Below are 16,724 nucleotides of genomic sequence, written 5' to 3' on the forward strand. Positions count from 1 at the left end.
GAATGGGATCCAGTGTACTTTTCCTACAAATCTCAATTTATTGTGTGTGTGTGTGTGTGTGTGTGTGTGTGTGTGTGTGTGTGTGTGTGTGTATTTACACACACAAATTTCTGGAACAGGGATCTTGGTTTCTTTGAGTTCAGTGAACTGTCATGTATGATCATAGTGGTTTATATACATAAATAAGAATAAAAGTTGTGTAGCACAAAATTATATATAAATTATGTCAGATATATGATAAAAATATTCAGCAACAGAGTTTGGAAAATTGTATATATTTATTCATATTTTAAAATATACCAGGCACAATTTTGCAAGTACATAGAAGCACATTCTCCAAAAAGGGCAAAAACTAAGTAGCTTATAGCAGGAAAACACATAGCAAAACATCTAAAATAAGTGTAAATCGTATGAAAGTTTTCTAAATCTACAGTGATATTTAGTATGAATACACTAGTCAGCACTACAAAAAGCAAACCAAGGCATACATGTAATAAATAGCATAATGTAAACTTTCTAAATCAGCTCATATTAGGAGCAGCATATACTAGCAACCCCATAAAAACAGAAGAATGCTTGTGTACTGTATATACGTGCACATACGCACACACATACAGATACGATTGGAAGGCCACAAGAACAAAAATATACTGGAAAAATGATGGAGGGAGTTATTATGTGTGATGGAGCATATGAAAACAATGCATGCATTAGCAAGCATCTAGCATGTTCATGATACAACCACATCCACAAGCCTAATCACAAGCCTGTACATCAAACTAGGCACTTTCCATACTGTACCCTTGCTGGATTACACTGTCCTATACCACATTCCTGACTTACGGAGCACATTTGGATGCTAACCTTAGGAGGAGTCAGGAGTTCTCAATTCATATGATCTGACTAGGGGGATCAGATCTCAGATTTGGAGAAAATAGCTACAAAAAGAAGGAACCCAGACAAAGGCTATTGAGGAAAAAACAGCAATGGACTTCTCTCTAGCCAAAGCTGGGCTAATGGGAATTATACTTTCCCATGGGATAGCATATTATAGTAGTTCACTTTGGGTGCATTTACACAAGAGTTTAGCTAAGAAGTGAGCTTTTTGGGTGACTCTCCCAAACACCCCCACTTACCAAACTTTGGTTTGCAGCGTGGAGTGCCCTTGAGCATGTGAACTGGATTCTTTTTGGATGAAACTAACATGCTCCAGTCACTAGGTAATGGCATTCAACCCATGGGACCAAACTAGAGACTGGGTATGGTGTGGATATCAAATTCTTAGCACCAACAGTTTCAGGCTACAGATCTGATCCAATTGTGCTTATTTGTCACTAATGTAGACATAGGCTTTGAAAATATACAGAACATACATGAATCAACAAGTACTACCTAAGTTTTATATTTACCATGTAAAAAGAGATTAATGTTCTTTGTTCCAGCTTGCCACCATCTTTAAAAAGAGTGCCTACTTTCCCTGTGGAGACTTTTCCTGTCTGCAAATGTGTGTGTTTGCCTGTGTGTGAGGAGGGGATAGAGGAGCAGCCAAAAGAGCAGTGAGTACACAAAATTTTTTCTCCAGCCATCTTCAGAAATACTATTTCCAGCAGCAACATCGTGAAAGAAATTACAGGCATCTTAGCTACTCTGGTACATGTGGAATTCCATTTAAAAAGAAGAAACTCCCATAGATGTTAAAAATTTGAGAGTGCTGTCCTGCCAATATCTTGACACTATCTATGTCAAGAAAGTCATTCCCAAGGTTACAACCAAATGTGAGTTTCCCTTAGAACAGAACACAGAAATGTAACTGGGAGCCCTGGAGTAGGTTCACAAATGCAAGTTGAACTGTTTCTGATATTCAAGTGAAAAATGTTAAGTTTAGTAAATATTTTCCTGACTGGTTTCAGGAGTTTATATCCTGCTGACTGCTAATGGCACTCACAGAGGTTCAGCAAAGCACTCTTAACAATATAGGGTATGAGAGAGAAAGACAGACCACTACTTCCTCTGCTTAAACTAAGTCTACACACAACTTACATTTTTTATTACAGTGTGAGGATAAAATACATAACATGCTATCATGCATAATACATGGTAAGAACATGCATTTGTTCAAGTTTACAATCTCTTTATGGCCAGTAAATCAGAACAGCAGTGGCTGATGCTGACAGATGCATATCTGCAGGAATTCACAGAAATAACAAGGAACACAAAAAAGATGCAAACCCAGCTCTTTTAAGACACCCATAAAATGGTGACTCTTTTTGAGTTAATCTTACAAACAATAACAAAACCCAGTGACATCCTTCCCACCTCATTCAAAGAATCGGAGTTCAGCACCTGAGTGAGACTGTGCCCCAAGTGAGGTCATACTGCTGACTTGGGGAGAGTATCCCTACTCTACCATTACTCCACACCCCCTGGTTTAGCATCGCCGCTCCTCAAGTCCCACTGAAGGGGAGGACAGGATGAACTTCGTGCAGCTCACAGACTGCATAAGTCAGAGGGAAAACGTGCCTCATTCAGTGGGGCTGGTGGGGGCCCAGAGCTGAGGCTGGGTGGGCAGCCTACAAAAGCTGGGGCGCAGGCCCAGGGGTGCCATGCAAATTGTTACGGCTTCCTGCAAATCCTGGTCTTTCAGGGGGAACAGCCTGAAACAGCTTTCACCTTCAGGACCTTTCTGGAGGGTTTGCCTGGGAGGCTCCAATCCAGGACATAAGAGTTCTGTGGGTTACGCAGTAAAAGTTTACAGAAAACTTGCTTTTTTCTGTGTCATTAGCTACACATCACTGCAATAGCCAGGAAAATAAATGAATCTGGTGGATGGCTATTTATTCATCATATCATTCTTCACTCCCCCATTGTTAAGTCACATTTCTCTGCATCCTCCCAGGAAAGAAGGAACAGAATGAGACACATCTGCTGAAAATGAAACACTTTCTGCTCAAAAGAACTAACTATGCCTAGTCAGGAAAAAACAGACCTTTTTTTAGTAAATACATGACAGTTGTACACTTTACATAGCAATGCCCAGAGACAGCTCCTGTGTGATCCTCTGGCACTGACACTGAGTTTCATTCTTGTGGTTACCCTAAGGTTCAACATCAGCAAGCCCCAGACTTGTTTTAGCACCATTAAAGGCATATGCTATTTCTGAGATACAGGCAGGAGGGAAAAAAAAAAAAAGTCATTGAAATACAAGCATCAATATGTAAAGTGCTTCTGATTTTCTACTTGCTAAGGGCACCAGCCAATTGTAATTCATGAGTGATTACTTATTTATTTGACTTACCTAGACATGTCATCTGGTTAAGAGCATCTGTGCTCTGCTGCCTACTGTCCATCCCTCTAGCAGGTGACTGAGCACTGGCTGTGTCAGCCCTCCAAGAGCTGGATGAGCTCCCCTTTAACATTATTATTAACTATACAATGCTTATGTGCACATGGTGCTTCTCAGACAAAACACTGCTTACCTTAGTACTAGGAGTGCAAAGATATTACCAGGTCAGGTGCTGTGCTCATGATCTGAACTTGCCAAAGCCATTTCCATAAAATTTGAATTGAGTCCCCAGAGATTCCCAAACCAGCAATCATTCAACAGGTAATTCAGGCAGCATCAGGCTGACTTCATCCCTGGCATTAGCTATACAGAAATCTTTGACAACACGGAATTTGCCTCTGCCTTTTCCTGTCAAGGTCATTTTTTCCCATTGGTGGTAATTCCCACTGGAAAGAGCAGAGCAATAGTTCTACATAGGAACTAACAGCATTCAAAGAAACAGAGTATTTTGGAAAAGTATTTTGAGGATAAATCAATGTGTACACCTTCCTAACACATTTTAGGAGCATTTTTTAAGAAGTTGCAACACCACCTGCTCCTCAGAAGAACTCTTGCTCAATCCTTCCCATTTACTGATGTAACCGATATGCTCAGTCTGCAGATGGAGCCTCCCAGCCCAGATGGGATGGGAATTTCACTGGATGCGCAGAATCTTTTTTCTTTCTGTTAGAGGCCTTGGTTCAAGTAGGGAAGTGCAAGGTAGGCAGCCAGTAGGGGCAGTGGGAAGGTCAGAGTCATCTCAGTTTTTTTATGTTACTGAGTAATTAGCTGTGAATTAGTAATTAGCTAATCAAAAAGTCAATTTTTTTTCTAGGACAGTTTCTACTATTTTAAAAATATTTTTGGAAAACAATCAGAAGTAAATGTAACATAATGCATATTAAATTTTAAACTTTTGCTAAAACTAAGGCTATGACCTGCCAAACAATACAAATTTTTTTTGGAAAGGAAATATATTTGAAACAACTAAGTTATGAAAGAAAACATTTGGTGACTACTTAGCTGACTCATAGCAAAAGAATGCCAAATCATTTGTGAGTATTCCTCTATTAGCAGCAACGTGAAGACTTATTTTTAAATCCTCAGGTAAACTCCCTGCTTGTTTTATACACGAGTGGTTGATTAAAATAGGACTGCATGAATGAATAAGCAATTAGGATCTGATTACATTCAGGTAAACTGTAGTAGGCTTTCTTTTAAAGAATTAATAAATGATTCTCAGCTGATGTCTTAACTGCTCTCAGAAGGTGAATCATCAAGGTCTCTTACCCCATAGTCACACACTGAAATTCTTCAGTACTGCAGTGCTGATTTTTAACAGATCCCATCAAAGTCATTTCTATATAGAATCATATCTAACACAGCGGTCACAGTTCCTTACTCATATAATAAAAATCATACAAATATGTGTTTAGTTTATGCTAAAGACAGGCTCATTTAAATAAGGGAACTGGTGTTCATTTACTCTGGTGTGAATGAAGCCTGCTGCAATGTTTCTAAATGTGGATCTGCTCTCGCTGCAAATCCAAGCCCCTCTAAAAGCAAGAAGCAACACTTCTATGTTTGCTCTGTGACAACTGAACTCTAATGATGGTCTCAATTCTGCTGTACATTTAGCTGCTCTAAGAGCTGTATTTTTCTTAGCTAGCCATTGCTGGGATATTGTCCTGTACAGCATGCAAGCATTCCAGACGCAGGAGCTTCTGCTCATTTCTGCATTAGAAAAAGACAATACTTTCTGGTTAATTTTTAAATAATTACAGGGTGGGGGAAGGAATTCTTAGGGAAAACTGCTTAGTAGACAGAGGCTACTTTAATGCATGGTAACTGGGAGTGTTTCCTAGTGCCTAGGGCTGGATGCTCATCCCAGCTCCCAGCTGCTTTCTGATTCCATTATGGAGCAAGACAGAAGTGTACGCAAGCTCATCTCATGAGCCACATTTCACATAAAGGAAATTAGGGCATGCAGTCTGCACAGGAACTGCAATTTGACCTAAAGTCCATCTGACTGGCGAACCAAACCCAGTCCATGCTGCAGCACACACTAATTGGCCAGTGTAATTGAACTTCTAGTCTTCCATAATGTTTAGACCCTGTAGAGCACAAAAGCACTTGCCTAACTTCAATGGGATGTAAAGGCACACCCATACGTGAACAGGGAAGAACTAGTGCATGGAAGTGCAGGGTTCAATTATTTAGTAAGCAAGGGCTTTAGTATTTAGTAAAAAAGAGCATACACATATAGAGCCAGTAAGGAAATATATTCTTCTACGGTAATACTAGACAGACCCCCAAGTCAAAACTGGTAGCCTCTTACAGTAGCTCTACTCAAAACAGTAGCCTCTTACAACAGAATGTGGACTATATCATTACAAATTTAGGCCCATGCCTTGTAAAATCTAATCTGACTTTGGGGGAGTTTTAAGTATGTTCTCCCTCATTTATCTTTTAGAAGGCTGTATTATGTTTTTAGAGATTTGTATTTATACACATTTATTTTTAAGAATGAAGCACATTTTACAATAGATTTATGATTGTTTGGCAAGTCTTAATTATTGTAAAAATTTTCTCAGGCTTAAAAACTGCCTTGCATGTGAACACAACTCATGCAAAATCCTTATGATATGCTTACTGGGGAAAAGGACTATGCATCATGAAGATACTCTTCACATAAGTTTGTCCAGCCCAACTGCACTTTCGTGTGTAACACTTTCATAGTAACTTTCTGTTACCCCAAAGACCTTCTAAGTACAAGTCAACTCAACTGATGTTCTCCCTTTCGGCTTCTTTTCCCACAAGGGCGCTATAGATTTTCCCGGGCTGCCCTGTACAGTATGTTTGGAACATTCTCCCTAGCTCTGTGCCCGGCATTCTTCAAATCCTGCATTACAATTCTTTTATTAGCTTTCCATCTATCCAGCCATCCATCTGAACTGAAGAGATGCATATGAATATAGCAATAAATCTAGCTCACTGTCTCTTGCTGCTACAGCCCTTCATCCATCCATGACCCTTCCCCCATCTTGATTTCATCCTGTGCTATATTAGCCTATAATTGTTTTTAAACTCCAGGGACAAGAAGCAGCCATTTAAAAAAAATACTATTTGTATATTATAGTAGTGCCTGTAGCCTTCAGTGACTTTGGATACCTCTTTTGCAAGGCAGTATACACATACATTGCAAATGAGAGTATCTGCCTCAAGAGCTTACAAGAAGGTCAGCCAAGACAGGGTGTAGAAAGATGTTACCGTTCTCCTTTTCCAAACAGGAAGGTGAGGCTTCAAGTCACACAAGAAATCTGGGACAGATAATAGTATTCAAATATAGATGTTTGGACGGGATCATAAGCATGGCTCTTGCCTTTGTCTGACAACCAGCGCGAACACTTACAGCACTAGAGTAAGCAGTGAAAGCTTAGCTATATTAAAAATAAAATCAGGAAGATGCATTTGCATTAGAAAATAACAGTGGACAAGAGAGATGATACCCTGGCATCCCTACCAACAAGAACAAGAAACCAGTGACCAGGAGAAAGAACACTGGTGCAGGGATTTCCTCTCCATCCTTAAAGGGTTGAAGTTGATGATGAGAGAATATATGTGCCATGAACGTATAAAATATAGATTTATATCTACAAATATACAATAGGAAATAGTCCGTATACAAATACTTACATGTAAAAATAGCTTTTTACTTTCTCCTCTTCATGATTTACAAAAGCATACAAAGTTTCCTGTTGGTTAATGTTTAAGTAATGTGAGTAAACCCTGTGTGTCTTGTTCCACACACACTTCTTTCAAGTTTTCACAGTATTGGCTACTACAGTGTTGAATCTGACATTCCAGGTGTTAAAATATTCTTAGGACACATTCTAAACTTAAAGCATCTTAAGCACTAATTTAAATACAGTTTAAGTAAACCTCACATGTTTAGTTGACTTATGGTCATATTACAGATGAGTCTGCTGCAGCTGAAAACTTTCCATGAGAGTAGGCTTGGAACTATGTGTTTCAACTACAGACGAGCATACTTTAAAATTCCTGAACTGCCTCTTGATCTGCAGACAATGCTGTGAGGTGGTGAGTTCATTCAACTCTGTCCGAAGCAGCGCAATCTGAGAGAACTCAGTATTACAAATTATCCTCAGTAGGAAAGAGGACGCATAGAACAATCTGCCATCAGATCCAGACATGCCATCACTTTCTTCAAATACCCAACAGACAAGAATATATGACAGGTACCATTGCTTATGTGTTAAGAATAAATGCTCTGTAGCATTTCTCATCAGGAAAGTGTTCTATGGACTTAAATTAATCCTCACATCTCCCTTGTGAGGTAGGTAGATACTATCCCTGTTTTTAAAGATAGAGAAACTTGGAGAGGTAAAATAAATTATGATGGCTGTAAGGGGAATACTGTCAAAACTGGCAGGTTTTAGAGTTTGGATGTTGGAGGTCTAAGGAGCTCAAAGGCATGACTGCAGTGAACAGAGATGTTCACGAGACAGCTTTACACTAACTTGGGTACTGGTAGCAGTTTAGTTCTAATAACCAAAGTTTTAGCCTGGGCTGCAAAACACAGTTGCTGCTAAGTGCCATGCTGTTGCAGCCACACTATGGTACAACAGCCTCAAAAAGCACAAAACACAGCATCCAAGGTGGTGCAGCCTGACCAGCCTGAAAGGAAATTGCATTTTAGAAGTTTTGAATTACCCAAGAGCCTTGACCAAAGCGTATCTTTTTATATCTGTCAGTTGTGTGCAGTTCAGGAACCATGTTCAGCCCATCTGTAATTTTACCCTGTATGCAAGTGCTCACATGTATCAAAGTATTTAGGCGGTTCTTAAAATTTACTCACTCATAGATAAGACAAGTAGACCTCAGAGGTCTGTATATTTCCTCACATTTCCTTTGTGGAAAATTTCTGCTAATATTGCAAATCTAAGTAGTACTGCAGTACTATCAGTACTGCAAAAGAGCTGCAAATACTAATTTTAATTAACTAAGGCAATGGACAAGTTTTAAAGGACTGCCATGTTCTCTCTGTGTGCATGTGCACCTGTATATACTGAAAATCGCAGCTGTCTTTAACTGATGTTGTCTTGAAATAATATCCAGTTGCAGTATAAAGTGCATTATGTAGAGTAAAACCCTAAGAAATAACAAGCAAAGTGTCTGGCTTCCACAGATTGATTAATTTTGCTTAACAGCTGAACCATCACCCTCTTTGTCTTCTAGATTTTAGTTTAGCATTACCTAGGCTGAGAAAGTCCAGTCAGATATAAGCAAAATTACTGTAAACTGAGACATTTTTGTAATATTATGCTATTAAGGGGGAGTTAAGAAAACCAGCATCAAGACACTGTCCAGTTGGGGTGCGTAAATATTATTGTGTGCTTCTTGGCCCATTTAGCAAATACTTTCTTTTCTGTGATAAACCTGTGGCCTCCATATGGAGCATTTTCATGCAGAAAGTACTCCTCACACTCATCTCTTCCTGGCTCATAATAATGGTAGGGAACTTTTCGAAAGCCTTCTGACCTAGGGGGGGAAAAAAAAAAAGTTACACTTAAGTATTATTCCCAAGAGAAACATTAATATACAGTGCAGCTGATTTCACTGAAATCCTTTTCATGTGTTGGCACCTGGGCTCCTTTGCCGAATTGCATAATGTCTTTCATTATAGCATGATTTGTATGCATTTTACCACAGAAAATGAAACTACGTATGCCTCTTGATGTACACTGATCTCATCGGTCAGCAAGAAGCTGAGGGGCAGGCTCTTAGGGATATTGCACATTTTGTGTAACCTGGGGCAACCCTTGGTCCATAATACTCCATCTCTAAGCAAAGTCATCTCATTGGATAGTCCTAACTCTTGAAACTGGTTCTTAGGCTGGCTGAATAGGGCAGTTATAAGAATAAATAGGTAATGCAGTCAGAATTGCAGCTTTAAGGAAACCCATCCTTCTCTGCTGTCAACAGACTGAAGTGCTGTCACGCCGTTAACTGGTTTTACATCAGGGCTATGTAATGCCAACTCTGCTGAACTCTGTGAGGACAACTTTAGGCCTGTCACCCCTCATCTCAGGGTGCCTACTGTGTTTTCATAAACAAAGAACAACATATGTTCGTTCCATCTGGATGATTCACTCATTCATTGGGATCGGCAAGTTCTAAAAAGTCAGTCTCTCATGTTAAGATACTCTAATTAAACAGCTGTGCTTAAAAATCTGACTCAAGTTCCTTTCTCGATGGCATGCCAGGAATGAATCCCACACTGGCGTGACGCAGAATATGGAGTGAGGGTCTGTGTAAGACTTTACTCTGGGAGCTGAGGAGTCCTCTTACTGGTTACATGCAAGGCCTGAACCAGCCTGAGTACAGTACAGAAGAATAGACTTGCTGGACTATTGTATATTGTTTATGACATTCCCTGCTTTTGTGAATGAGGAATATGTTCATTTTATATTTTGCTACCTTATACTGTAGATTAAAGCATTTAACTTGAACTTTTAAAAATTGTGTTTAGAGTTATACTTCTGACAATGGGATTAATCCATTGTCACTGTAAGGTCACTAACAGTAGTTGATTGGAATTTATGTCAGTTTACTGTGATAAAGCTTGCAGGTCTTGTTTTATTATCTAATTAGAAACCCCCTACTACTCAAAACAAGCTATATATAACGTAGAAAGTTCAGGTAGGTTGCTCAATGGTGGTGAAATGTAATTTCAGGTAACTATCCTGAGCTAATCAGTTTCTTTCACTTCCAAGTGTATTTGGCATTCAGAAAATATGTTAGTATTTCCTCTGTAGATTTGTTTTAGCAGTAAAAGTAAGTACATTTTGTTAAGAGTATGAACATATTTCATTTTCAGCTAACTCAGGAACTGCGAAAGATCTTTGATTAAAAATAGTTCCTTATGACATCTCATGTTAGATTTTGTAAATGTTTTTATTTTATCAACAGCAAATGCCATATCAGGGCTAAATATGCTGACAATACAGTGTCACATCAATGCAAAACATTGGGAAGTGGCTGCCTGATCTATTTCTTGGATTTATGATATTAAAATCAATTGTGAAATTTTGACAAGACATCAGAATTGCAGATGCATGAAAATAATTTCCTGTGATCTTACTTGCAGTAGGTGTCATTTATCATCCCATAGACATGAATTCCATAGCAGGCATCCATAGCCAAAATTAAGGTAAACCAGCCCGTACTGAGATATGAACCTGACTGGACTCTGTAAAAATATAACATAGACAAAACAAATTGCAATGAGAAATTACCAACACTCTATCAAAGAAATATAATCTATTACCTAGGACAAAAGGCATTAAACAACTTGACAATCTGTCAAAAACGTACAATTACTTTGAATTATTTATAGCGAGGCTCTCATTCTTGCCAGCTTGGGGCCTCAAGCTATTGTCCACAAAAAACATACCATGTTAAATATCTGAAGTCAAACAATGCATGACCCTTAAAACAGAAAATAATTTATTTGTTCATTTGAAAAATAGACATTAGTAGTGTGTGTAAAATGAGAAATTCAGAAACTCATCAAGAAATGAAACTAATCAGAAATTAAACTTCAGGCAGAATATGAACCGTATGCACGTAAGTACTCACCACCTTCTTTCACAAACAAAATCTGAATTTTCAGTGGGCTACCCTCAGCCTGAAAATTCACACACAAGTGAAACTTTTAAGGTCATTTTGGTGTGAGACCAGCTAATACGAGGATTTGAAAAATAAAACTTTGTGCACGTTCCTTAACATAGGTTTGTGTTATCGGTCTTTAAGATAACATAGCAGAGAGAAAAGTGCAAGAGGACAGTGCCCAATTTGATAACCTTTGCTCAGATAACTAGTTCCATTAAATCAGTCCAAAAGTGTTACCTGTATGTGTGAGAACAAATCATATGTGTAAGGATTTGGTTCATATAGCAGCTATGTGAGCAAATATATACATTGTTAATTACAAATGAAATCCTGTTCACTCTAGTCACACAAGTGTTACTGATGGGGGGACTGGGAGTCAACAGAACTACCAATATAATCTGGGCAAGCAAGACTTACTGCTTTAAAACCTCACAAATAACACCATACTTAGCACTCACTGTTTAAAAACTGGTTGAAGTCCAACTTCTTGCATGTAAGGCTTTCAATTGTACTGAAATCAATGAAAATTATTTGCTAAAAATTGTCAATAATATGTCCAAGTTCCAAAGAAAGATATCACAAAAGTCACAAAACCAGCTAAATACAGCCCTGACTTTGGCTTGGTTTGAGAGAGTTGGGTGTGTGTGAGAGGAGGGGATAGTTTAGCTTTAGGCCACATCTTTTAGCTCTCAGCTTTTGGCTACAGCAGGGAGCAGTCTGTTCTCCATCATAAATTAAAGCAGACTATGGTTTCCACTCAATTAAGTTTTGCTGTGAAAAAACTCCCAAGTAGGCCTGTATGGGTCTCCGTTTTCCCCATAAACAAATTCTTTTGAAAATATTTTCATCCTGGGGTAGGAATAAAGCTTTCATGTGAAAAAAAAAATTTCAGATAAGAACTCATCCAGCCTCCAGTACCCAGCTTTCTTTCCTGCGAGACAGAAGAAGCAATTTCAGATGCTTCTTCCTGATTCAGGGCAAGGATGTACCAAGGTCTCCCGCCTTCCAGGTAATTCTGCCAGTTTTGGTTTGTGGCTCAGACTCTGCGTTACTTCCTTGCTCTTTCTTGTTAAGTTTGACAAAAACTAATTAAGAAGATGGGCAAAAAAGTGATTGTACAACCTCTATAGTGGTATTTGCTTGACACATACAAGACTGAAATTCAAATTGCTGCTCTGGTGAATACTTAGTATTATGAAATGGAGGAAAGCTCCAAGAGGCGTCTGTGAAGTGTCTGTTTCAGAATACTCAATATCAGGACTGAATTAGGCAGAGGAGGAACCTGAACTCTGGTCTCTGACAGCCCAGGTAGAAGGCCCTCCCTGCCAGATGACTGCTTTTTCTGTGGTAATCCTTTTCTCACACCTCACCCCCAAATTTCAACCTGGATATAAAAATAGAATGTTCATTCCTAAAGAAATTCCAGTCAATTCTAATTTAAACAATTTTCTTTTTTTTTTAGTGAAAACTGGGTTTGTCACAACTACCTCAACTTCCAGAGAGTTTTTCTATACTAAAGAACACTCAAAAGAATTTGAGTTACATCTTCTCTTCCTTGTCCATGCCTAGCATCCCTCAGGAGTTAAATGATGTGGACTTCTATATCTACCTTTCCTGGAAAATTTTTTCCTTGAGGAAACTCAAGGAAACAGTGCCTGTTGAGCTGCCTTTGCAGATTAAAGGACCGTTCTGGAAGCTAGAAATGGAGTGTTAACTTTTAACTTAGTGCTGAAGAGTGACACGTTGGAACAAAAGGCAAGGGGGATACCAGTTATAATTGTCCTTCTTTAACTGACACCTTTATGGCCATGAAACTGTACATCTCTTTATCTGTCCCTCTAGGATCTCCATTTCGTCAAACAAAGTGTTTTGCCTGCTATCTAGAAAAGAGAATTCCCAATCCAGTTGATGCTATTTCAGAGTAACGTTCTGCCATGTTAAAAAGCTGAATTGCTTCTAACTTGCTTTCTGCTCTTGCAGCAGCAAAACGCTTGCCTTGAGCTTTTAAAGCTAACCATTTAGAATCATAATAACCATTTATAAGAACACTATGAAGATCAGGACCCTTCCGATAATGGAGGTTTATTGGAGAGCACTGTATTGACAGTAGCATCTGAAATTTGCTATACTCAGGAGTAAAAAGGAATTTAAAAAAAGAATTAATCAATATTTCATGTCTTGTTTTAACACCATTGAACCTTAGTCCTCTCATCTATATACTACACTGGCAGGATAAATAAAAACAGCAGACTGAGTTCCCAGATACCTTCCCTGGGAGATGAAGTACATGACAGAATACAGATTATGTACTTTAAAACAAAGCACTTACATTCCTCCCATTTTTTCTTCTGAAGATATATAGGAATATGAAAGAATACAGCTAAACAGTGGGGATTCTGGATGATTTGGTAACACCTTAGAATTCAATCTGGTATTGTAAACATACTTTCGACATTCTAATGAAAGCAATATTAGAAGTACGAAAACAATTTTAGCTGTCCCTTAAAAGTAATAAATCTCTGAATACCTTTTAAAATATCATCCCGTAAAACTATAGTGCAAAGCAATGTCTCCACTCCTGCTATTATGCTAACCCTGTGCACTCAATTTCTTTCTCTATAGGAGAGTTTCACATGTTTTTGGTCAGGCCTTTTGAGACTCATTTGAAAGAATTCCTCTTGTTACAGGAATTGCATTCAAATTTCAAATTGTACACACTGAAAGTAAAAGAATCTGCCATTTATGTGTAGCCTAAGCCTGTGCTTCTGCACAAATAGGAGGGAAGGAGAACATTAATCCTAAAATAGGGAAGACACAAGTTTAAGCATGCTCTGTGGAAAAACTGTAGGCAAATCTATTGCGATATATGCATATACTGCAATCCCAAAATTGTTCTCCATGGCTCAGATTGACTTTTTCTTATACTCTAAAATTAATGGGGCACCAGATCTAGTCAGGAAATTGTCTCAACAGTTCAAGAGAAAATAATGCACCATTTTTCAAAAAACGCATTTAAAAAGAAGATGGCTTTGCTTTCAAGACGTGATCTACAGCTGGCTGCAGCAATAAAAAGGCAAGGCTCACCAGAAGTTACTTTGTTTGCTCATCAGGAAAATGAAAGCTTATTTTGCGTACTACTTCCTCCGTTATAAGAGTTCTTAAAGAAATGTGAGTTACTGGAATATAATTCATTCTGCTAAATACCATTTGGCATTTCAGAAAAGTACATAGGCATATACTTACCATTAAACACATGGATAGACCAATGGAATCAATTTAATTAAGATGCTTGAAACAAAGTATATGCTTGCCTATCTTTCAAGCTTCTTCACTTTGCTAAGAAGTGAAGGCTTATATGCTTAAGATGTCATTATTTCATCTCAGGATATAAAAGTAAGCTCCAGGATTAAAAGTTATTTGCAAATTTCAAGTCTCAAAAGATTGAATTTGCATTTTAGTGGTTCTTTCCATAAACTCCAGTAGAAAAAACTGACTATAATTCCTCACAACACCTTAAAAAGGAGATTTCCCTCCATATTTTAGAAGTAAATGGTAAAAAAACATGTCTAGGATTGCTGTAGTTGTAATGTGTGATACAGAAAACCTTATATTCATTCTGATTATTTAAAAATAAAACCTATTAGACAGGGTTCTTTTGCCTTAGCTTTCCAATATTCTATGAAAACCATGTGAAATTGATAAAAGAAGATGGAATAGAGAATCCCCTCTACAAAAGTTTTGGAGATCAAAATTCATCTTCTTTGACATCTATAACCATGCTCGGATGTAGGCTAAACAAAGGAAAAATTGATTCCTACTCTCACCAGGGGAGAACAGAGGTGCATCAAATTTTTTTTTAATGATCAAGGGCAGGTGAGTTCAAATTGGGTAAATGTTTTGTTGTCACTTGAGTTCTGATTTTACTATAAAATTCCAGGAAGCTGTTTTCTTTATTCAGTTGTTCCAGGATTTTTTATGTGCACAATCAATTCTAGTTTTATGGTTCAATGGACTGTAATTTCCAATGGGGACTTCAGTAGTAAAAAATTAAAAATTAAAAAAAAAGTTTGTTAAGGTGGAGACAACCTGTAGACAAGTAATTGCATGTCAGTCTGATTCCAGAAAATAATTTGGAGCCTATATTTCCACTCTTTACTTGGATAAATTAGGGAGCACAGAATGTCAATTAAGAGTGTTAATTAAGATGAAAAACTAAGAAATTTAGGACTTCAAGAATGCATTAAGTAACAGAGAGCTTGCCAGCAGCATTAACCAGACACTTTTTTGAGTAATTTCAAAATATTGCAGTAAAATGAAATTCAACAATGACAGATTGAAATGGCAAGATTTTCCAGGCCAATTAATTGACAAAAAATGTATCTTTTCATAAAGACTGTTTATAGCCTCTAATCCTGACTTGGTGCTACTACCAAACTACTGAATCAGTAGCAGTTTTATTTGCAGCAGCTTGATTGATCCTTTGATTAATAAATAAATATAAATAAGGCTAGTGGTCTAAACAAATTGAAAGTCCTGTGATCCACGGTGTGGAGACTTCATAATGTCAGGGGTCCCGCCAACATGCTAAAAGATTTGTAAAAACACTTTGAAATGAATAGAAATATTTTCAAGAACTATGTCAAGATTAGTTTAGACTGTGTTCAGGGAGACATGCCCTTGGTACCTCTGGATTTGTATCTGCAGTGCATCAAGATCCTCTCTGTCTTTGGGGGGGCGTCAGTGTATTCTGGTTTTGCATGGCTCTGTGCCACTCGTCCCGTGTCAACCTCATTTGCGAATGATCCTCACGAATGAAGGTAGAAGGCACACGGCCCTGCTGCGCCCACTTGTTAAAGACCACTAGCTCCTTCTGTCTCTGGGCTACTGCAGGTTTTTGCATTGCTGAATAGCAGTATGTTTCCTTACAACTGAAAATGATATGGATAATGTATGTACTAGCACAAGCTGGTGATCCAGCAATTAATTCTAAACTAGTCAAATTAACGCTACCATTCTGCTTACGTTGACTGAGATTCTTCTTTTTCCTAAGGAAGCATCTCTGAATATAGCTGCTGAACAGCTCTTTCTGTTTGCCAAGTTAAACGCCCATGTTCTGCAAGTCACGGGTTTGGGCTATACCTTCCTCTGCACATCAAAGGCAGATTTGTAAATGCCAGACTAGTGCAAGTTGACAGAAAAATGCCCCCACCTCTGAGAGAACTCTGCATCTCTCCTCTCAGGAGAATATCTACTTCTCATGCCAGAAAGCTGTTTTCTGGAGAGGAAAAAGGTAAGTAAATCTGGTACAGGAGAGGGATAAGATGGTAAATGCTGAAAAGCATTAGCACTAGGCTAGATTTAATTCTGTTTTCTGTAAAACTTAGTGCTTTGTTGCTAATAATTTCATTATGTACTTTCTGCAGAAAAAATAGCATAAGAGCAATGAACAAGACAAAAGCACAGAGAATTGATTTCACCTGGTAAAAATCGTTGCTATTTCTGCATTATAACGATACCTGTTAGGCAGTTGTTTATCATAATTATTCACTCTTTCGTACGTGTGTGTGTGCATGCATGTGCTTGCTTTGCGCTCCATAATGATGCAGGACAGCTAATAATAAACACCCATGCCCCTCAAGCAGCGAGCAGACTGTTTCACACATTCAAAGCCCCACACAGTGCTTCAGGTCAATCTGAAAAGTGAAAT

At 38.2% G+C, this 16,724-nt stretch overlaps 1 protein-coding gene across 1 annotated transcript in view; it reads right to left on the reverse strand.

Moving 5' to 3' along the window:
- Positions 1 to 586: 586 nt before the first annotated feature.
- The window catches only part of ST6GALNAC3 (ST6 N-acetylgalactosaminide alpha-2,6-sialyltransferase 3), a 222,246-nt gene continuing 206,108 nt past the window's right edge, over positions 587 to 16,724 (reverse strand). Inside the window, exons 4-5 of the mRNA XM_064516069.1 lie at positions 10,488 to 10,595; positions 587 to 8,884 (exon numbers count right to left, since the gene is read on the reverse strand). Of these exons, the coding sequence (XP_064372139.1) occupies positions 8,698 to 8,884; positions 10,488 to 10,595 (295 nt within the window). The 3' untranslated portion in view covers positions 587 to 8,697. The remainder of the gene's footprint in view (positions 8,885 to 10,487; positions 10,596 to 16,724) is intronic.

Source organism: Dromaius novaehollandiae, chromosome 8 (assembly GCF_036370855.1).
Source record: "Dromaius novaehollandiae isolate bDroNov1 chromosome 8, bDroNov1.hap1, whole genome shotgun sequence".
In the NCBI taxonomy this organism is placed as follows: domain Eukaryota; kingdom Metazoa; phylum Chordata; class Aves; order Casuariiformes; family Dromaiidae; genus Dromaius; species Dromaius novaehollandiae.